Below are 22548 nucleotides of genomic sequence, written 5' to 3' on the forward strand. Positions count from 1 at the left end.
TTCTGTCTCTGAGTGATCCATACCAGATGCTTCAGCGGAAGATGAGGGAGGGAAGCAGCATGGGGAGCAAGGGGGCAACCCATAATGAACAATTGTGGAATAAGCTGCCCATACAGGAAGTTTCTTACTAACTCCTATGAGTTAGTGGCTGACTTAAGCCCTGAAGTATGAGAGTTTCTCCATTTTTTTCTTATCCTGCTTACTCTAATGGTGGAGGATCTCACTATTCATATTAATGTGTAATCCTTTATTGAATACAGCTAAGTTTTTGGCCTCAGTGACATCTTGAGGCAATGAGTTCCACAGAGTAATTATGCATTGTGCGTAAAAGTATATTCTTCTATCACTGTTGGATCATGTATGACAACTTTATGCTGCTACTGCACAGGGCAAATTCTCCAGCGGGCCACAGTGGCCTGTTTTCATCACTGCAGTAATGAACATGGAATCTGGCCCACTGATTTCGTTAAACACCCCAGACTCCCACTGATTGGTGCACTATGTTACCATTGCCATGCATATCCCAGTAGCTTTCTACGCTATGGACTGGACCAGGAGCAGGTGGGCAGTCCTTGCTGTGATTTGTTTTAGCAGATTATTCTGGGGATATTTCAGTTTTCTAGCGGTGGGAGCAATATTGCGTGGTCAAAGATGCATCTTCTCTATAGCAGGGTTCCAAGACCTTTTTCCAGAACTTGAGCCAAATTCACTCCTCCTGTAACTCCATTCATTTCAGTGGGCTTACACCAAGGATGACCTGGCCCCAGAAGAGCTACCATATACTTCTCTGTATATCTTGAAAGCTGTGTATTGCCAGTTCAGGTGTGCTTTCCAGATCTGTGTTTTTCCCAACTATGGCTCATCAGTACTAGGGTCCCTATCTGAGTTTCTGTGTCTTTTTATGACTCCTGTGTGTGCCTTGTTTTTGACTGCCTAATTCCCAGTGGGCTTCCTAGCTGTCTCCTTATGAGATGTAACATAGACCAGGTTAGATAATGATACTGACTTCCACACTGTAAAGTGCTTTGAGATCTAATGATGAAATGTGCTACGTAAAAGCGAGGTGTTGTTATATGACAAATGCAAACTTTTCATTTGAAACGGAAGGTTCCAAGCAGCATAGCCAACCTAGATACAAACAAGAATTACAAGACATATTCATATTTGCAACTAGTGCTCAAGAGCCTCTTTGGGATTCCGTTGCATGGACGTACTAGAGCATGCCGCATCAGTTGCAGCATTTTGCAGTAAGGATGCAGCAGTGCCTCTTTGTGAAGAGAGAGGCTTATCAGAAAGCTAGCTTGTCAGCTGTGCCATGCCACCTAGGCTGTGGGAGGGCCTGAGTTGTCTAGCGAGTGTGTGAGATGCTTTCCTTTCACTGGCAGGCATGACATCCATCAGATCTTCTCACAGCCCTTATTCCGCTTTGTGCAAGCATTCTCCATTCATTTGTGCTTGGCATTACCCAATAAAATGAAAAATAGTTCAGGCTTCTATTAACTTGAATTGAATTCCTCTTGATCTATTAAAAGAATGTCACAGATGGGAAAAAAATGCCATTCAATGTGCGGCAGAGTGTAATCCATTTGTTGCTGAAAGGACCCACTGTGTGATCACACTTTGATGCCCTGCACTTTCAATCCACCTATGAGTGCTGATTCTCTTCCATTCTATTAAACCACTTCATTCTGTGCAAGTCAGCTCATCCTTGATCCTTTTATTTCTTCCTTTTTTACCTCCTCTTGTAGATAATCACCTTTCCTTACCCAAATGACGGCTGCTCTGAGCCATTGGTTCAGCTTTATTTTAGGTTGGGGGCGGGGGTTAATTTTCAGACGAGCCCAAAGATGTGGTGAAAGGTACTAGAAATGCAGTTTTACGTTCACGTCTCAAAATTACCTGGGGAATATGTACAATCACAAGCTAGGCAAAGAACTCCACTGTTGACAAGGAAGCCAAAAGCACCTCTTTGCACATTGTTTATTCCAGTTGTTCCCTGAAATAATTTGTGCTCATGAAGAGAATCACAAGTGAGCTTGTTTCTCATAGAATATGTGACAGAGTGGAGCTCTGGTGACTCTGAAACTGGGCAAAATTGACCTGCTGATGTCCGCTATGAGCCAGTTAAGCTCATACTGTATCTGTTTTAATACAGGGCAGGCAAATCCTAACCTGAGGAGACTTCACTGTGGTAGTCATCCCTGTAATCTTCCCAACTTTCGGGAAACCACACTCCTTTATTAGGATACTCAAGCACTAGCATCTTAGGTGCTTGTTGACACTTATGGATACTACATTCATTCTGTAGCAGCAGTAAGAATTGTATAACACCCCACAGCATCTCCTACTATGAATAGAATTGTGCCCTGGGATATAAGTAAGGCTCTCGTTGATTTGAGATCAAGGGAAACCTTTTGTATACATCTGAGAGCATAATTTAGCCCTATATATTGTAAGTATAGATAAGAGAATGAGGGAGGGGAAAGGATGGAAGACTATATAATGTAAAACCGGACACATAATATATTGTTCCATGATCCAGTCCAATAGATTTCTTTCCAGTCGTGTTTGAAATTCAACATGCATCCGTCTTGCCACCTTGACTGCATAATGCGTGTTTCAGTTCTTTGAAATCTTCTTAAGAATGCTTCTTTTCAAAGATAGCTATTATACCTGCTTTCTGAATTTTTATTGTCCATTATTTAAATCCAGATCTAGAAAAAAATTATTGGTAAAGCTGTTTGATAGGTTTAGGCTTTCAAAAGCCACAGCGCAGTTGGAACAATTTGAATCTCAGTGCCTTAGCAGGTTGGCCTAATCATTGCCAAAAGATAGTCCACTTTTCAAACGTATGCTAATTTTTCACGTTAGACTATACTCTCTGTGATGCATTTTTTTTTGGCTGTATATTACATGCTTATGATTAACCCCTTCCATGTCTAAACCGTGACAGAAAGTAATATCAGATATTGCTACATTGTATTGGCCACATCTTGATATCAACATTATTCACGTGTCTACTGTAGAAACGTAATATTTCTCAGTGCACGTGAACAGAAATAATGGCATAAGAATGGAAATAGAGAAATATGGTTTGCATTCTTCTGACATCATCCACATATTTAGTGTGTCATATTTACCCCAGTGTAGATCAAAGGAACTCCATTCAAACTAGCGGAGCTACACCAGTTTACTGAGACCAAAAACATGCCCTCACTGGTTGCTCATTTGATTGATATTAATTACCTCCTTCATTAATCTTGTGATGTTGCTGCATCCACCTCTCTTTTCAGTGACCTCTGTTTTAGAACCTCATTCTCAATTGCTATATGTAAGCTTGTTTATATGGGGGAACTGACCAGGAAAACTACTATGGAATCAACTATTCTGGAATAGCTTCCCATGTGGACATTCTCTTTTGGAATAAAAGTCACTTAATTCCAGAATAAAATGAATACATATCCAAAGCGGAGCAATTTTTCTGAAATAAAATCAACTTTTTTTTCCAGAATCATGTGTCCCTGCCAAAAGTTATTCCAGAATAGCTGATGCAGTCCATTTCTCCATACGGACAAGCCCTATGCCTTTTTAAATGTCAGTTTGTGCCCTGCTGGATTGCTATGTTGCTTTCTGTGACCGATAGGACTTACAGTACCACAGCTCAAAAAGTTGTGTGTGCCCATTCTTGCCCAGACACTATGGTATTGGGAGCCTTATTGTATCCAACAAACAATCATCCCTTAGATCGCCAAGCCCACTTTTAGCAACGACAGGAGTATGTACAAATTATTGCTTTAAAGCTGTTGCAAATCCATGTTCTGATCTGTTCCTCTGTCCCCACAGGGTACTGATGTCCTACTGACTGTCTGTAGCAATTCTCAAGCAATATGGACTGGGGATAAAATGATTGAAGTCCCCCTGACTTGGTGACAATCTGTCATCTGTGAAACTTGCCAGCTGAAAGGGGATTTATCAGGCTAGATGTGTTATGTGTTTGAATACAAAGCTGGATGCTGAAGTGGTTATGGTGGTGTCTGTTGGTCTCTTAGACTCTTCACCTGAAATCATTTTATCCCAAGTTTAATCACTCCTCAATCCTGTCTGCTTTACAAGTACTGGATATTGCTTTGGTCCTGTAGTACTCTCCAGAGTGCCTGCAGATAGATGCTCCTTCCTCAGCGGTAGTACTTTATGCAATTACTTGTATTATCTGTCTCTCTCCTTCATGTAGGCTTTCCTGGTAATTTTCACAGCTCTTCTAGCTGTTTCTTCATTCCCCAGACACCCCTGGAAAGATCATAGAGAAAAGGCCCGGGGAATGCGGTCTCTCCACTCCATCCTTTCAAACATCAGCTGCAACATTTCCAAACTCAGAGACTGTTTGGGATTATTCTGAGTAAGACTTTAAAATGAGGGTCCTTCTGTGCCTGTTTGGAGGATGGTCTCACTGCTTTCAAAGAAGGGCGCATCTTTGCGTGCCTTAGTCATCTGGGGACAAGTTCTGCCTTTGTTAGTCCGGAGTCAAGCTGGAGTAACGCTGTTGACTGTAGTAAAATTACTGCAGATTTACCCTAGTGTCATCCAAGCTGGATTGGGATCTATACTTCTCAAAGCTGAGCCTTTCTGTGCGTTGTGGCAATCTTCTGCCCAGATAATCCTGGGCACAGTTTAGCAAAGGTTTGCTAGAAAAGGAAGTTTAAGTGATGCTTATTTTTGCTCATCTCTTCTCTCCAAACTCATTCTTTGTTCAAATGTAGTTTTAAAAAACCAGTTAAAATGACATTTCAATTCAGCCTTCTGTTCATTTTGCTATATTAATCGATGTTAAACGTGAAAGGCGTAATGTTGGGGAACTATGGATACTAAAAATGGATACATCCTTTCTCTCTCCCTCTGTCTGCCTTGTCTGTTTAAACCATCAGCCTTTTGGGGTAGGGACTGTCTCTTGCTCTGTGTCTGTACAGCACCTAACACTCTGGCACTACTCTACCACACACTATAAGAATAACAAGTGGGCCAACCATAAATCCTAATGGAAAATAAAATGGACTCCGGTACAGTGCAGCTTTTGGTGATCCATATGGCCACTTCTTGAGGCCGTGAGGTTTTCTTGTGCACCTTGCTCATTACAGGTTGCCTCCTAGGAGCTCTCTGGGACTGAGTGATCCAGTACCTTGAGTCTCCCTTCTGCCTTTGATCAGAGGCCAGAAGTGAATTTCCCTTGCCTCCAAGGAGGGCCTGCCAGGGTTGCCCAAATAACAGCCAGAATCCAGAAGCTTCTTAAGAAAAGCAAGTTCATAGAATCATAGACTATCAGGGTTTGAAGGGACCTCAGGAGGTCATCTAGTCCAACCCCTTGCTCAAAGCAGGACCAATCCCCAACTAAATCATCCCAGCCAGGGCTTTGCAAGCCTGAACTTAAAAACCTCTAAGGAAAGAGATTCCACTACCTCTCTAGCTAACCTGTTCCAGTGGTTCACCACCCTCCTAGTGAAATAGTTTTTCCTAATATCCAACCACTGCAACTTGTGACCATTACTTCTTGTTCTGTCATCAGGTACCACTGAGAACAGTCTAGATCCATCCTCTTTGGAACCCTCTCTCAGTTACACTTCTACCCCGATATAACGCTGTCCTCGGGAGCAAAAAATGTTACCGCGTTATAGGTGAAACCGTGTTATATCGAACTTACTCTGATCCGCCAGAGCGCGCAGCCCCGCCCCCCCCAAGTGCTGCTCTACCGTGTTATATGTGAATTCGTGTTATATTGGGTTGCATTATATCAGGGTAGAGGTGTAGTTGAAAGCAGTTATCAAATCCCTCCTAATTCTTCTCTTCTGCAGACTAAACAATCCCAGTTCCCTCAGCCTCTCCTCATAAATCACGTACTCTAGCCCCCTAAGCAAGTTCTACTGTAAGTTAGAAGAGTGAAGGCAAGTGGCAGGAAATCATTTCTAGCCTAAAATCTTGTAGTTACAGTTGGATTAAGCAACTATGTCCTTACGTCTTAGAGTTTAGTGTCTCCTGGGCAGTAACTTAGAGCATCACAAATAGGACTTGTCTTTATTACCACTTCCTTCTTGAGACAGCTCCCTAACTCCACCCTCCTTCTGATGTGCCACATCCGCCAGATCAGGAGTGGCCACCCTGTGGCTCCGGAGCCGCATGCAGCTCTTCAGAAGTTAATGTGCAGCTCCTCGTATAGGCATCGACTCCGGGGCTGTAGCTACAGGTGCCAACTTTCCAATGTGCTGGGGAATGCTCACTGCTCAACCTCTGGCTCTGCCACAGGCCCTACCCCCACTCCACCCCTTCTCGCCCCCTCCCCTGAGCCTGCCGTGCCCTTGCTCCTCCCCTGTCCCCACACCCAAAGCCTCCTGCATGCCACGAAACAGCTGATTGGGAGATGTGGGGAGGAGGAGCAGGTGTTGATGGGCGGGGTTGCCTGTGGGTGGGAGCTGCTGGGAGTGGGGGAAGGGAACTGATGGGGGGGCTGCTGCTGTATTACTGTGGCTCTTTGGCAATGTACATTAGTAAACTCCTGTTCCTTCTCAGGCTCAGATTGGCCACGCCTTCCCCAGATGTTTGCACAGAAGGGGTACGAGAGGGGGGAGCTTGACACACAGCTATTGCTTCCCCTTTCCATCCTCCCCCACCCATTTGCAGCACTCTTTTGGCCCCCTCTGCTAATGTTTTGGGAGTCAGGGTCAGCAGCTAACCCATGTCACTAGGAAGATAACTTTTTTCCTGGTCCCTTTCAAGTCATCTTCTGCCACCATCATACTGCTGCTGTAGTGTTCCAGAGAGGAATCTTCACTATACCAGCTAGGGCACTACGGCAGCTGCTTCATATGTTGTGTTGCTAATTAATGCACTATTTGGTGCTTTTCTTAAAGCCCCAGCTACTGGAGTCATGGGAATACAAAAGAATCACCGCTTTCTTTTTTTAAAAAAAAAAGTTTCTAGCCGTTGTGGTTGTGGAGAAACACTTGAAAATGTGAGAAAGCGTAGCCTAGCAGCTCAGAGAGCAGACGACCTATAAAAAGAAACCCAACTTTATTATTTTTCAAAAAATTCATGGTTTGTGGAGGGGGTAAGTTGACTCATGATTTGTCAGTACTTAGGGTAGGCAGGAGTGTATATTGATCCTTCATATGGAAGCGCTAAACTATTGAATTACTATCTGTCCATAGTGCCTGGCATTAGATGAAGGAAATCTCTTTTCACTCCTCCGTTTCCTCACGTTTTAGAGTGGGACGGTGCCCTAAGCACAGAACTACCACTGCACCTACAACCGTAGGGCCAGTTATGGCAGGTGTCGTTTCCTTGACTGCAGTGAGAATTGAGTCCTTGGGTCAGATCTCCCCGCTGGTGTAAATTAGCATAAGCTCCATTAATAAGGATCTGGCCCTATGTATCTGAGGGCAGGAAATGGGCCAAATATGGTTCCAGCTAATTATCTTATCTATTTGTCTGGGCCTCTTTACTGTAGTACCCAAGCATCTCGCAATCTTTAATGTGCTTATCCTCACAAGGCCCCAGCGAATAAGGAAGAGCTCCAGCCTTCAATGTATAGAGCAGGGGTCGGCAACCTTTCAGAAGGGGTGTGCCGAGTCTTCATTTATTCACTCTGAAGGTTTCGCATGCCAGTCTTACATTTTAACATTTTTAGAAGGTCTTTTTCCATAAGTCTATAATATATAACTAAATTATTGTTGTATGTAAAGTAAATAAGGTTTTTAAGATGTTTAAGAAGCTTCATTTAAAATTAAATTAAAATACAGAGCCTGCTGGACTGGTAGCCAGGACTCAGGCAGTGTGAGTGCTACTGAAAACCAGCTCAGAATCTATGATAGCCCTGGGAACTGACCCTTCGTCTCTTCAGGTGCTCACTCTGCCACGTCTCACCCGCTGGGCCGCTCTCCTTCATTTCTCCCCCAGTTACAGTTTGTAAGACGAGAACTTCATTTTGCCACGGCCTTGACACAGATTGCGGATCCATTGGACTGTTAAATGTCTATGCATCAACACTAGGGACAGCTAAAGTGCTTCAAACAAAACAAGCCCTGACCCAAACCTTTGCCCAAAATACTAGGCCAGCTGAATCCAAAGTTAGGTTGTGGTTCATAAGCATGTGGATAATGTGTTTTTCACACGTAGTTGTGTGGCTTTGTGCATATCCTGGCATCCCCTGGGATGGAAAGAGCATGAGAGGAGATGACCCTGTGATATTTCAAACCTGACAGAAATCAGGTGGCACAGGGACGGCGCCCCTAAAACAACCCATTTGTTGTTGGGTTGTGGGATTTCAGGCCTGCTATTTCAAACCTCCATTAGCAGGCTGCTCTCAAATGTGTAGGTGCAAATTCGCCCCTGGCACAAGGCCTAAATACCACTTACATCCTGAAAACAGCATTCTTGGGGAATGTTAAGTGGTGCCTGGAGCTGAATTCTACCTGTAGACTTCGATGCAAACAGTACTTGCTTATCTGTGAATTGGATTCTGCCCTGTGCATTTAAATTTGTTTTTTTAATCTGATAGGCAGATTGGATGCATTCTCAGAGAAGCTATGAGTTTATGAAAAATGACACAGCATACACAGATGCGTGCACTTATGTTACAAACCAATTAGCAACAATAAACCTTGATTGCAAACTTTTATATTTGTCAATCACAATATGGATCAAGATGTTCCAGAAAGACTCTTCTAAACTGACTGACAGGTCACAACAGCACATTTAATTTTATGTAACGTTTGTTTAATTAAAGCATTACTGCCCGCATGTGTAGGCGAATTGGCAGGAGGTTGTTCTGGAGAGAACTACTTATCCATGCAACACATCTACAGGGTAGATTGGAGTATATTTTAATTAAAAGAGCTTTATTCTTTCAGATTTTTTTAATTGATGGAGCTCTGGTCATCTTGTACTTCCCAGGGATGTGTTTGACTTCTATATACTTATGTATTTTGGTTTTAATGTATAGCAAAACTGAATACTGTCAGGTGCATGCTTCCACTATATTATATACTTATTGAGTGTGTGTGTATACATATGTATATATAGATTCATAGATTTTAAAATCAGACAGAACCATTAGATTAGCTAGTCTGACCCCCTGTGTAACACAAACCGTAGAATTTCACCCAGTTACCCCAGTGTTGAGTGCAATAAGTGGTGTTTGACTAAAACATAACTTCCAGAAAGGAAGACCTCAAGAAATGGAGCATTAAACTCTGCAACAGTTTCAATACCTCGGTTCAGCATTGAGTCATGATGGGAATATAAATGCAGATGTTAAGAGCTGCATGGGGCGCTCTTGGTGCAAATGGTATGGGTTGATAGGAATTCTCTGCGATAAGAATAAGCCAAGTGAACTAAACGGAAAAGATTGTATAAGATGGTAATCGGCCAGCCATGATGTATGGATTGGAATGCTGGCCAATGAAGGAGAGAGAAGAACTATATTACAGTGCTGAAATAAGCATCCTCCGGTGGATGCAGCGTAAGACGAGCTGGTGACAGCTTACTTTGCTTAAGAGCCTCTGATGAGGGACCTTGTCCAAGGCTTTCTGAAAATTTAAGTAGACTCTATCCACTGGATCCCCCTTGTCCACATGCTTGTTGCCCCCTGTGAGCTTATCGATCCTGGCTTTGGACTAGCCCTTAGTATGCTTTCGGGGTGCTTTGGAATCGCAGCTTGGGCTGCACCACCAGTTAGTAGCCAGCTATGAATCACCATCTAAATGGTTAGTCATCCACCTGGCCATCTATCAAAACAGTCTTCACAATACTCATTCTGAACCTGAGGGACATGCATTAGGAGTGCCTCAGAACCGCTGAATGAATGTGACTCTGTGGATGGAGGTTTAATTGTGTATCTAGTACTAGTTTCACTGCCTGATGGCTGGTGGCCTACAAAGAGAATGCAGGCACTACTGTTGGAGATTACCCTTTTGTGCAAGGTCATGCGAGGGACAAAAATCTTCCCTTTCAGACCCCAGAGTAGCAGCACCGCCTCAGTAACCTCTCCTGCAAATGAAGGCATGACTGCAGCGTGACTAAGAACACCCATGCCAACTTTAAATCTAGCCTGTGTGGGTAAGAGTAGTAGTGAGCCCACACCACCCCATCTTTTCTGTCCTAGTACAAGCCTGCTGCGGACCCTAGATACATACTCAGGGTCCGTGTCACTACATAGTCCCTACTACTGTTACTCACACTAGCTAGATTAAAGCTAAGGCAGGTGTAGCTACCTGTGCTGCAATCGCACCTCCATTTACAGTGTAGACATACCCTAGATCCTGCCTCTCCCCTAGACAGGGATGTTGTGACTAGTGGAACCCCAGCCCTTGACCCTGTAGCTCCAAACTATACTAGGGTGCACAGAGCATGATGGCCCAAAGGAGGTGCCAGTGCCTGGAGTAGGCTTCCTGCATCTTTGGCCTCCATGTGTGGAACTGGGCCAGTCCTACTGTCTGCTCCTGTGGAGAGGTGCTGGGTTGTCCTGGTGTCTGCACCGTGTGCTGTGTGTCCTTAAAACTGTGCAAAACCCACACTGTCTTCATGAAGATTTTCATGCATAGAAATACATCGCTATAGTTATCTTAGAAAATAAACCCCAGCAGTCCAGTCTGATTAGTGGCAAACATGCATCCATTCATTACCAGGATTTGCTAAATTGGCGCCAAAAGGCTAGTTTCCTGAAAAAATGATTAAATTGTAATATGATGAACTTGAAAAAAATATTAGAAAAAAAGGAAAGAATGATGCGACATCAAATTCTTGTGTCACACCATCTGCAGACATGAAAAAATGGCCATGTGAGCTGCTTTTCATAAGATTAAATAATCAATTGCAATATCTAATCAGGGTCTCCTTTAAATCGAGATGATGCCATAGTCCACGTAGCTCTGACCTGTCATGTGTGCTGTTACCTTGGGCATTAGACTGCTACTATTTGCAACAATGTATCTTTACTACATGAATGTCCTTAACTGATCCTGCTGTTGAGCCTGAATCAGTATGCTTGGCACACCCATTGGCTCTGATGATGTGAGATTGTCTTTCATCACAACAGCAATGATCTGCACTACCAAACAGAAGACTTAAGGAGCTCCCAGGACAACTGATTCCAGGGAAGCCACGGAAGTGTATGCTCATCGACAAGAGCTAGTGAACTTTTCCTTGTTTGCCTAATTAATGTACTTTTTGCCCTATACACGGTTTAGAACAATTGAACGTGACTGGTCAGTTGACAGAGAGTTTCATTTACTGCAGATGGTGCATTGTTTGACATTGTAATGTTGCAGGGGACTATTTCAATGATAATTTTAATGGGAGTTTTAAGCCAAACTTTATATTTTGAGCATAAACTAAGAATCCAGAATCAAAGACCTGCTTGTTTTTCTAATTCCTGTATGTCCTCAGTTACAGTGGCAAGGGACTTAAACGGACAGACAGGGTACTGGTAAAAAGAGCCCGCCTAACACCCAGACTGCTGCAGCTGCAGTCAATGCAAATAAAGGAGTGTCAATCTAATTGGGTGCCGGGGGAGATGAAAGAGACACTAAGGACATGTGTATACTTACCTCTGGAGCGATTGATCCAGCGGGAGTTGATTTATCGCATCTAGTGAAGACGTGATAAATCAACCACCGAGTGCTCTCCTGTCGACTCCGGTACTCCACCGAAGCAAGAAGCACAGGCAGAGTCAACGGGGGAGCATCAGCCATCGACCTACCACAGTGAAGACACTGCGGGAAGTAGATCTACGTACATCAACTTCAGCTACGTTATTCATGTAGCTGAAGTTGCGTAACTTAGATCAAATTTCCCGCCTCCCCCTGTGTAGACCAGGCCTAACTGAAGATTTAGTTAATAGCTTTGATTCTAACCTAGAGGATCTTCCTACATAACTGTCAGACTCTCCTCTGTATCTCTTTGGTGCATAGAGAGAATGATGAAGAAAGTCAGAGACTTGGTGCCGCACACCTTGTCCTCTCCCCTAAGTTACAGAGTGAATTTAATGGAACTTCCACTCAGCTTCTCCAGGAGTCATCGCTCAAATCCATTTGTTACCAAAAAGCCAAGTTGCAAATTCAGTTATCTCAGATCATAGCACAATGCTGGGAACCGGAACATAGCAAGAGCTCATTCCATGCAGAAGGCAGATGGAACTTAGTGAATTCATCGCTTGGACTTGTTTTTATGGAAACATTGAGATAACTCTTGGCCAGAGCCAAAGTCCATTGAAAATCAGCATGAGCCTTTCCATTTACTTCAGTGGCCTTTAGACCAGGCACTCTGAGTCTAGAAGCTGTATCCACCTAGCCATTAGCAAAGCAACATTGAACAGTCTGGAACCATATACAATCAGGTACAATGGTCTTTACAGTGGTCATCCCAGCATAACTACTGCAGCCTGCTCCTTTCTTATCTATCCAACCTTATATCACCTCCTGTCATAAACAGATAGCTAAGGGTTAATGTCTCTTTCACCTGTAAAGGGTTAACAAACAGTGACCTGCAACACCTGACCAGAGGACCAATCAGGAGACAAGATACTTTCAAATCTGGGTGGAGGGAAGTTTGGGTGTGAGTTCTTTGTTCTTGGTCTGTTCTCTTTTATGGGCTGCCTCTTTGGCTGCTTGTTCTCTTTTGTAGGCTGCCAGTTTGATGTTTTCTTCCCTTTCTTTCAGCTCCACCTCTTTTTCTCTTTTTTCCATTTGTCACCTGTGGTCTGCTTCTTTGATTTGAACCTCTGCACCCAGTTTTGCCCTGGAAGTTATGGTTCCTGTTTTCTTGTGTTGGGGTGCCCTCTGGTGTTTATTGTCTGAAATGCTGGCTCTCTGTTGTCTCCTGGGGTTGGCTTAGCAACAGAGGGTTTTTTTTAAGTCCTTTCTTGATAACTTAGAAACAAAAAAAACTTTTAATTTGCATATGTGTTCTGCTGGTGTAGTTGACTCACAGCTGTAGTTCTATTGTTAACAAACGACCCTCGTTAGACCTTGATGGCCCTTGCCTGAGGCAATTTCTATGCACAGCCAGAACGGAGCAAGGAAAAAAAAATCTCTGGCTGTAGTTTTGAAAACTCTCTCTCTGCTACAAATAGCAGACAAAAAGAAAAATAATAATCTTACTGGCTTTTGGATTCTTATCTTTCCCAAACGCTGCACACTATGTCATAGTATAATTCCCAAATCTGGACCTTAGCGTCCAAAATATGGGTACTAGCATGAATTCCCCTAAGCTTAATTACCAGCTTAGATCTGATAGGCTGCCACCAATCAGGACTTAGGTAGAGCGCCTGATAGACTCTGGTCTCCCCAAACCCTTCCCTGGGGACCCCTAAGACCCAGATTCCTTGAGTCTCACAACAAAGGGAAATAAACCATTCCCTCCCCCCTCTTTACCTCCTCCCAGATCTTTCGCGCCCTGGGTACTCTAGGAGATCACCGTGATTCAACTCTATGAATCTAACACAAAGAGGAAATTTACCTTTCCCTCCCTCAGGGCAATACAGATTCAAACTCCTTGAATGTGACACAAAGAGGAAACTTATCCTTCCCTCCCCTCTGCTCTCTTTCCCTTCTCCCCACCAATTCCCTGGTGTACACAGATTCAGTTCCTTTGAGCCTTAACTAGGAGAAAAAAATCAAACAGGTCTTAAAGCAAAGCTTTTAATAAAAAAGAAAGAAAAAAGTAAAAGGTTTATCTCTGCAATTTAGATGGTAAACAGTTACAGGATCGTTTAGCTTATAGAAAATGGATAAACAGCCTTATCCAGAAAAAATACAATTTAAACTATTTCCAGCAGACTACACATTTGCAAATACAGAAAAACAATGTAAAAGCCTATATTGTCTTTCTACCGCTGTACTTACAATTGCAAACAGAAGATTAAAGAGCCTGGAGATTCGTGTGGTCACTCTCAGAGCCCAGAAAGAGAACAGACCAAGAACAAAGAACTCACACCCAAACTTCCCTCCACCCAGATTTGAAAGAATCTTGTCCCACGATTGGTCCGCTGGTCAGGTGTTGCAGGTCACTGTTTGTTAACCCTTTACAAGTGAAAGAGACATTAACCTTTAGCTATCTGTTTATGACACCTCCCTTCTATCCATATGAAATGCAGCTGCCAAGATCATTTCCCATTGTTCTCACCAAGCAGCCCCTTCTTTGAATGCATCCGTTTGCTCCCTCTTTTCCACCAGATCATGTTCAAGCTTCATGTCTTCAACCCAAGGCCCTTCCCACCCCTTTACCTACTGTATGATTATTTATGGGTTTTGTCCTAGCACCTAGAGGCCCCAAGTGATTGTGTCCCCACCATGTCAAGGATGGTACAAACATATCTAGTTTTCTTTCATTCTGCCTACGACACATGAAACGTCCTCCCAAAGCAGATCTGTAAGAGCACTACATTCCTCTATTTCCACTTCTTCCTTAGCACAAACTTCTACTTGATAGCTGCAAGAAATTAGCCGACTACTGTGGTCAAGGGAGAGTACTGCGGGTTTTATCCCTCTCTCTTCCACTTCCTTGATGGTCCACATGGCTGGTAGTGGGAATGGAGGTGTCCACAGGAGTCTCTCCAATAAAATGTGCTTCATAGGTATGCAAAGGTTTGAGAATGCCTGGGGTAGGCCATTCAATCAGGAATCAGAAACCATAACCAGGTGACTTCCGTGACCAATCCCACAGCCCAGACTCTACAAACTGAATAGTGGAATACTCACAAAGAGCAAACCCATGGTAACCCGTAGGCCAAATGTGTTGGTAAATAGTATCTGACAAACAATTCCAAGGGATGAACAAATTCAGGAAGGGCATGATCAGTTCGCAATTTGCAAAGGGTAGAAAGGGTCAAATCACATGAATAAATTGTTTGCAACAAATAGTTTGACCAAACAGCTGGAGCCTGGAGAACTGAACTCTGTGATCTAATAGCACAGACAACCTCTGTTATCTCAAGTGATTGATGCTTATAGAGACAAATGTGCTAATTTCTCTTTCTCCAGGTGTTTGTGTGCGCTTCAGCCATTGATGCTGGTGTCTGTGTATTTATGCCTCCCTGTGTGCTATGATAGGCTAGTGTTGTGAATGTCAGGTCATTGATATACTAATGCTGTTGCTAGGAGCTGATGATTGACTCCAGAAATGCTAGATAGACAGGCACAGCATCTGTTGTAAAGAGATCAATTCAGATGTCAAGCAGATTATTTGTAAATGTCGGTGCTATTTTTCTATTGTCCTCTCACCATGGGCTTTATTAGTTGTTTTTTTAACATGCTGCTGTACTCGCCCCAGCTATTTTTTCCCTGAAATGCTCCGTACATAAATTCGGTTTTAGCTGAGCGCTGCCAGAGTTTCAGTTCTGAGCATAGTGAGGAGAGGTAAATTTAGAGTTACCCTCTTCTGCTTGGGCTTTAGACACATGGGGCTAGATGCACAACAGGACTGAGGCACCTAACTGCCACGTTAAGTACCTAAATCCCAGGAACAGGCCCCACTGGGGTGCACAAAGCCCCCCCCCGGCTGCCCCCCAAACGCCGTAGGTGAATAAACTCATGTGGCGCCTAGACTTTTGCAATAAAAGTTCCCTAGGTCCCTATGTTTCACCTCCGAGCATGCGCACGGCCACCTCATGCCAGTTGGCTGGACCCAGAGCCCTAGCACCCTGCACGAACTGAGAGAAGACAGCTGTTCCTCACCAAACTCTCCTGTGGGACCTGATCCCATAAAAGTGGTCAGACCTCACCTCCTGGAGCAGGCCCCTAGAGGGTGAGCTTACGCAAACAGCCAGAGGAAGAGGTGATGCTGGCACCCACCTTATAACTTTCAGCCCAATAGTTACAGCACTCACCTGGCATGTGGGACACCCCAGTTCAAGTCCAGCCATTGCCTGCAGAGAAGAGGTCTGAACAGGGATCTGTCCCCTCTCCAGCGTGTGCTCTAGCCACTGGGCCATGGGGTGTTCTGATATGCGATGCCCTCAATCTTCAGCACTGTATAAATGATGAAGCAGGGAGAGCAATTCTGTAGGCTGCTGGTTAGAGCTCTGCCCTGGGAGCTGGCTGGCCCAGCATCCAGTCCTCCTGCTCCAGTGACTTTTTTTTAATAATCCAGCGTGGAACAGCTTCAACAGGAGAAACTGGGGCAGCCCCACATCAGGATATCCCGTAGCCCAGGGTTGAGGGTGCCCCTTTGAGAGGTGGGAGATTCCAACTCACATCCCTGCTTCCCCTCCAGTGGAAGGGGCGACTTGACCCAGGTGTTTCCCACTGTAATCACTGGACTGAAAGTGAGAAGGTGGACAGTGGCATCGTCACCTCCTGCTACAATGACGTAAGTGCCTAATGCCCAGAGAGGGTTTGCAGCTGAGAGTCCCAAACTCAGGAAGGTGCCTCGCAGCAGCCCAGGCTTTGGGCACCTATCTCTGAGAGGACTGAGGCTTATCATGTATCCTTCTCCTTGGCATCTCCCAATGGCTAGCTGAGGCAGCTTCTCGCCTAGTGTGTTGGCTTTTAGGAATCCCATTCTGAGGCGCCCGTCTCTCTCAATTCATGGTAGAGGGAGCTTAAGTTTGTTAATCCCAGTAATTGTCCAGATGCCTAAAAGTTAGGCCTGGTGATGCTCAGTGGCACCATGTCTACTCTTCCTTGTAACTCTAACCCATGCTGGGCATCGCTAGATTCAGCGTGGCACTGCCAAGTGTGTGTCGGCTCATCTCCTTAAACATGCAGCATATTTACACACGTATGGCCCGTAATGGCAGCTTCAGCTGTACAGCTCGGCACTGCTGTTATTGCCCGTTGTCCTGTCTCAAACTTATCAAGTAAAGAGCAGTCTCGTGAATGCATGCAAACCACTGCTTGTTCAGATTCACGTCTTTATCTCCAGGTCACTCTATTTGACTTGATTGGCTTGAAGTTCAATTGATAAATCTAATCTGACTTCATTATCCAGGTAAGTATCTGGTCAAAACAGATTGCTCAGAAGCATATGGGACCATTAAATAACTCATCATTTTCATGACCCACCAGAGTGCTGCTCTGCAAGCATCTGGGATGCATTAGTTATGTCAGGACTGTCAAGCTGTCTGTGAGATAATTATCAGGCTACACAGTACAGCCACTTGAAGGTCCTTCTGTATTATGGGGGGTGAAATTCACTGATTGGGTGGGCTTAAGTGGCACATAGGCCTCGTGTTGGCCTTCTGCACAAGGATGGATTTCACTCTGGGAGGAAACTCTTCCCTAATGAAACCTCAGCATCTGGTGATATTTTGTCTATGTGTGTGTATGGAATGTGCAAAGGGAGGTCTCGAATGTGCTGCAAAAGGAAGGAAGGGGAAAGCCCACATTCAGTTTAGGATAGTTCCAACCACCCCATTATCCTGTAGATTCTGTATGACCACAGCACATTTGTGTGCCATCCTTGTGTTATCACAGAAATGGAAGGGACCTTGAGAGGTCATCAAGTCCAGCTCCCTGCACTGAGGCAGGGCCAAGGAAACCTAGACCATCCCTGGCAGGTGTTTGTCCAACCTGTTCTTAAAAACCTGCTGTGATGGGGAAGCTCATATCATTATTGTGTGTGTTCACCTAAAAACAGAAGGGGAAAATAACCCTTCACTGCTCTATATTGAACCACCATGGGCTGCCTACAGGCAACGTCAGAGGCATAACCAAGCCCCCAGGTTATGGCTTGACCTTCTCACCACTCTGTGTCTCTGTAGCACACATCAGCATCTGTCTTTCTGCCGGTCCCATAGGCCAGTGGGCTCTTTTTGTACAACACATAGTTAATAAAAAGACCTAATGAATCAACTAACCATTATTGGCCTGCTTCTGACATAACTGCAGAAGACCTACTCCATAGAATATCAGAGTTGGAAGGGACCTCAGGAGGTCATCTAGTCCAACCCTCTGCTCAAAGCAGGACCAATCCCCAGACAGATTTTTACCCCAGTTCTCTAAATGGCCCCCTCAAAGATTGAGTTCATAACCCTGGATTTAGCAGGCCAATGCTCAAACCACTGAGCTATCCCTCCCTAGGGTGAGGGAGGCAATAGTCTATTTTATATGGCTAAAAATCACCATTTCATAATTCAAGTCTTTTTTTATGATGGTTATGGAAATTAGACTAGGAAAACAGGGAATGTGGGTAGAACCCAGTTTGTAGTATGTGCAAGTTTTGGAGTGGGCAGCAGCTTTCAGGGACACTTCAAGCTCACGCTGTTGTCTGACGACGTTTTACCTACGATTGTTATATACAAATATTATGATTTTGTATTAGGGCGGCACCTAATGTCTTCAAAAGAAACCAGGGCCCCATCATGCTGGTGCACACACGGAGTAAGAGACAGCCCCTCTTGTGAAGAGCCTACACTTGAAATAGACCAGACAAAGGGTGGGGGAAAGGGAAGCATTAGCAGCCCTTTTACAGACGAGGCACAGAGACACTAACTCATTGTCCAAGGTCACACAAGAAGTATGTGGCAAAGTCAGGAATCGATCCCAGGGATCAGACCTTTTTTGCCACCTTATACCAGATAAAAGGGTTGGAGTGGCATAAAGAAGCTCTCAGGGTACATCTACACAGCAGCTGGACACATGGTTGGCCCATGCCAGCCAATTTGGGCTGCAGGGCTGTTTCATTGCTAGGGAGACTTCCGGGCTCGCGCTGGAGCCCAGGCTCTGGGGCCCTCCCACCACACAGAATCCTAGAGCCCAAGCCCCATCCTGAGCCCGGATGCCTACATTGCAATGAAACAGCCCCATGAGCCTGAGCCAGCTGCCACGGGCCAGCCATGGGTTTTCCACTGCAGTAGACACATACCCTCTCAGCCTTGGTCCTGGCTGCAGGAGAATTTCCTGGCTAATGCATTGTGGAAGACAGCTGAAAAACAGCCTTCCACTTACCCGCTCATAAGCCCAAGTGGAGGTGGACACCAGGGCCGAGCTGATGGTGGGGTATGTCAGGAGAAGGGCCACACCACGATGGCATTTCCAGGTAGCACTGCAGCCCTTAAAGCAGCCGCCCTGGGAGGTCCCCTGAGCTCTCTAAACTATGTCAGGTTCTGCAGGAAAGTTAAGGATCAGAGGGCACAAGACTGGCTTTAAAGCCACCATCGCCCTCCTCCCGTGGGCTGCAAAGTCTCTTAGAGGCACCGCTTAGGACTCACCCCAGATCTCTTCAGTGCCAGCCCAGTGCCGTAACCATACGGCCATCTTTCCCGTTCACCTAAGGTGACTACAAGTGAAAGGATTTAGAAGGCAGATCTATCTCCAGATCACTTCTGGTCGTGATTCCTCCTCTCTTCTCCCTCCCTCCCCCCCGTCTGCTGTATAGCCAGAGAGTCAGTCTGTTGCCCTTGTAGTATGTGTGGACATCCCACTCAGCAGCAGCGGACTGGAAAAAGTTGTTTAAAAAATAGGAAAGTCAGACTTTGTGTGTGAGCTGGGGCGAGCCCCGTACCCCCTCCAGGCCTGAGTTCCCCATCTGTACAAGGAAGATAGTATCACTGCCCTGCCGCACCAGAGGTTTGTGGAGTTAAATACAACAGAGATTATGATTAAGGCTACTATTTTGTCATTCAGGTTGCAGAAGTCATGGAATCAGAGATTGTTCCAGAGACCTCCCCCTGCAGCTCCGAGCCACCATGGGCAGCAGGGCCCCTCCCCCACAAATCCCAGCTGCAACAGGCAGCAGGGGCTCCGAGAGCTCCAAGTCACGGGCGGTGGAGGGACCCCGCAGCTCCAAGTCATGGGCAGCTGGGGGACCCTGGGAGCTCCCAGTCGGGGCCCCTGCAACTGCCCAGCCGCCACGAGTGGTAGGGTACCCTGGAGCCCCAGCAGCAGGGACGGGTGCTGGAGCCTTCTCCCTCCCAATTTTGTCATGGATATTTTTAGTAAAGGTCACAGACAAGTCACGGGCGTCTGAATTTTTCTTTATTGCCTGTGACCTGTCTGTGACTCCTACTAAAAATCCCCGTGACAAAATGGGAGCCTTAATTATGAGGCGCTCTGGTACTGTGGTGATGGGGGTTGTAGAAGCACATAAACTAGACTGTAAAACCCCCAACGTTAGCAAAGAAGGCTCTGAGTCATTGCAGAACCTGGAACTCCCTCTTGAAATTGACTCGATTTCAAGTTGACAGCATCCCCATTAACAGGAGAAGCGGGATCCTTCCGAATACTCACACCCTTCCCTCTCTCCCCTCAGGTCCGCTCGGCCACGAGAAAACGCTGGCATCGCTGGCAGGACCACCATGCCCTGCGCGTGCGCGTGGCCCGGGCTATGTCGATCCCCACCTCCCCGACGAGAATCAGCTTCCACAGCATCAAACAGACGGCGGCAGTTTGACCACGCAGACGTCCGGCCACCTTCAGAGTTTTTCCCTCTTCCCCCTTTTTGTCTGTCTTTCCTCCTTTTCTCGGCACTGTGCTCTTGCAGCGAGACACCCTCTTGTGTCTTAGTGGAAATTTGTCCATTTATATATGATGCTGCTTTAAGGCAACCAGCCAAAAATATAATGAAGAAAGGAGTGCGGGGGGCTGGTGGGGGGAGCATGTTTAAGGAAGAATGGGATTTAAAACTGGTAGCCCCATTCCGAGATTTTCAGCCTCTAACGACAAAATGGAAAACAACCTGGTGGAAGGAACGATCGATTTTGTTTTTCTTTACGGATTGTGGTTAAAGAGACTGTTTTGACCAACTGCCCGTCTCATTCCACACTTCAGCTCCCAATGATTTCAACAGGTTTGTTCTGTAAATTGTCCGTCTCCTTCTCTGAGCTTGGTAGAAGTCTCACCTAGTGAGCAAGGGAGCAGTCAAAAGGGGATCTGGCAGGTGTTTGTATCTTCCCCACTGCTCCCTCTGCTGGGTTAGGGAATCACTGGGCTATTTAACAGCCGGCTATTTGGCCTGCTGGTGCCCAGCCTTGTTCACATACGAGGTTTTGAAACAGACAAACTCAGCGGTATCTCTGGATCTCTCTCTAAATTACTGTGTTTCATCTCTGCTTAGCCGAATAGTTTTGAAACTGTGTAAGCAGCCACCGGACGTCTTTGTTTTACCTGGTGGCAAGGAAAGGACAACTGAGGATTTGCTCAGCTGTATTGCTTGGGTTTCAAAATCTTAAAATAAAAGGGAAGCTGTGTAAAAACTAACAACGCTGATGGTGCTGAGGATGATATTTGAGTCATGAGGAATGTGCGAAGTGCTGCACAAAGAGTATCAATTTTGCATTTTGAACTAGAGCAAACGTATCTACTAGGCTTTTTATGTGATGTTCAGAAATATTGTATATTTTCAATAATAAACACGATTCTGGGTTGGTTTCTATTGTTCTGTAAATTGTCAGTCTGTCTCCTTCTCTGAGTTTGGTAGAAGTCTCACCTAGTGAGCAAGGGAGCAGTCAAAAGGGGATCTGGCAGGTGTTTGTATCTTCCCCACTGCTCCCTCTGCTGGGTTAGGGAATCACTGAGCTATTTAACAGCCGGCTATTTGGCCTGCTGGTGCCCAGCCTTGTTCACATACGAGGTTTTGAAACAGACAAACTCAGCGGTATCTCTGGATCTCTCTCTAAATTACTGTGTTTCATCTCTGCTTAGCCAAATAGTTTTGAAACTGTGTAAGCAGCCACCGGACGTCTTTGTTTTACCTGGTGGCAAGGAAAGGACAACTGAGGATTTGCTCAGCCGTATTGCTTGGGTTTCAAAATCATAAAATAAAAGGGAAGCTGTGTAAAAACTAACAACGCTGATGGTGCTGAGGATGATATTTGAGTCACGAGGAATGTGCGAAGTGCTGCACAAAGAGTATCGATTTTGCATTTTGAACTCGAGCAAACGTATCTATTAGGCTTTTTATGTGATTGTTAACGGTCTGGTGTGGGGGCTTGGCCCTCTCAGGCGCGGCTGGGAGCCAGTCCACCTCGCTATCCAAGTTTGGGTGAATGGTCGACCTAGCCGGGGAGGCAGGAAACAGTCAGGCGCTCAGGCCCTGTCATGGTATAATTCCCCACTCGGAACCTTAGTGTCCAAAAGATGAGGTACCGGCATGAATTCCTCTAAGCTCAATTACCAGCTTAGAACCTGTAGCGCTGCCACCAACCAGGAATTCCAGTGCCTGGTACACTCTGGTCCCCCCAAAACCTTGCCCGGAACCCCCAAGACCCAGACCCTCTGGATCTTAACACAAGGAAAGTAAACCCTTTCCCTCCCTGTTGCCTCTCCCAGACTTCCCCTCCCTGGTTTACCCTGGAAGATCACTGTGATTCAAACTCCTTGAATCTTAAAACAGAGAGGAAAATTCACCTTCCACCCTCCTTCTCTCTCCCCCTCCCAGACTCTCCCTGAGAGAGAAAGTAATCCTAACACAGAGAGAAATTAACCTTTCTCTCCCCCTTCCCTCCTTTCTCCCCACCAATTCCCTGGTGAATCCAGACCCAGTCCCGTGGGGTCTCACCAGAATAAAAAAACAATCAGGTTCTTAAATAAGAAAAGCTTTTAATTAAAGAAAGAAAAAACAGTAAAA

General features: G+C 45.4%; 1 protein-coding gene across 1 annotated transcript in view; it reads left to right on the plus strand.

Annotated features, from left to right (window-relative positions):
- CRHR2 (corticotropin releasing hormone receptor 2) overlaps nucleotides 1–21352 on the plus strand; it is a 280023-nt gene extending 258671 nt beyond the window's left edge. Inside the window, 1 exon segment of the mRNA XM_030549973.1 lies at nucleotides 20233–21352. Coding sequence (XP_030405833.1) covers nucleotides 20233–20373 — 141 coding nt within the window. The 3' untranslated portion in view covers nucleotides 20374–21352.
- Nucleotides 21353–22548: the final 1196 nt, after the last annotated feature.

The sequence above is a fragment of the Gopherus evgoodei genome, chromosome 2, assembly GCF_007399415.2.
Source record: "Gopherus evgoodei ecotype Sinaloan lineage chromosome 2, rGopEvg1_v1.p, whole genome shotgun sequence".
Taxonomy (NCBI): Eukaryota; Metazoa; Chordata; order Testudines; family Testudinidae; genus Gopherus; species Gopherus evgoodei.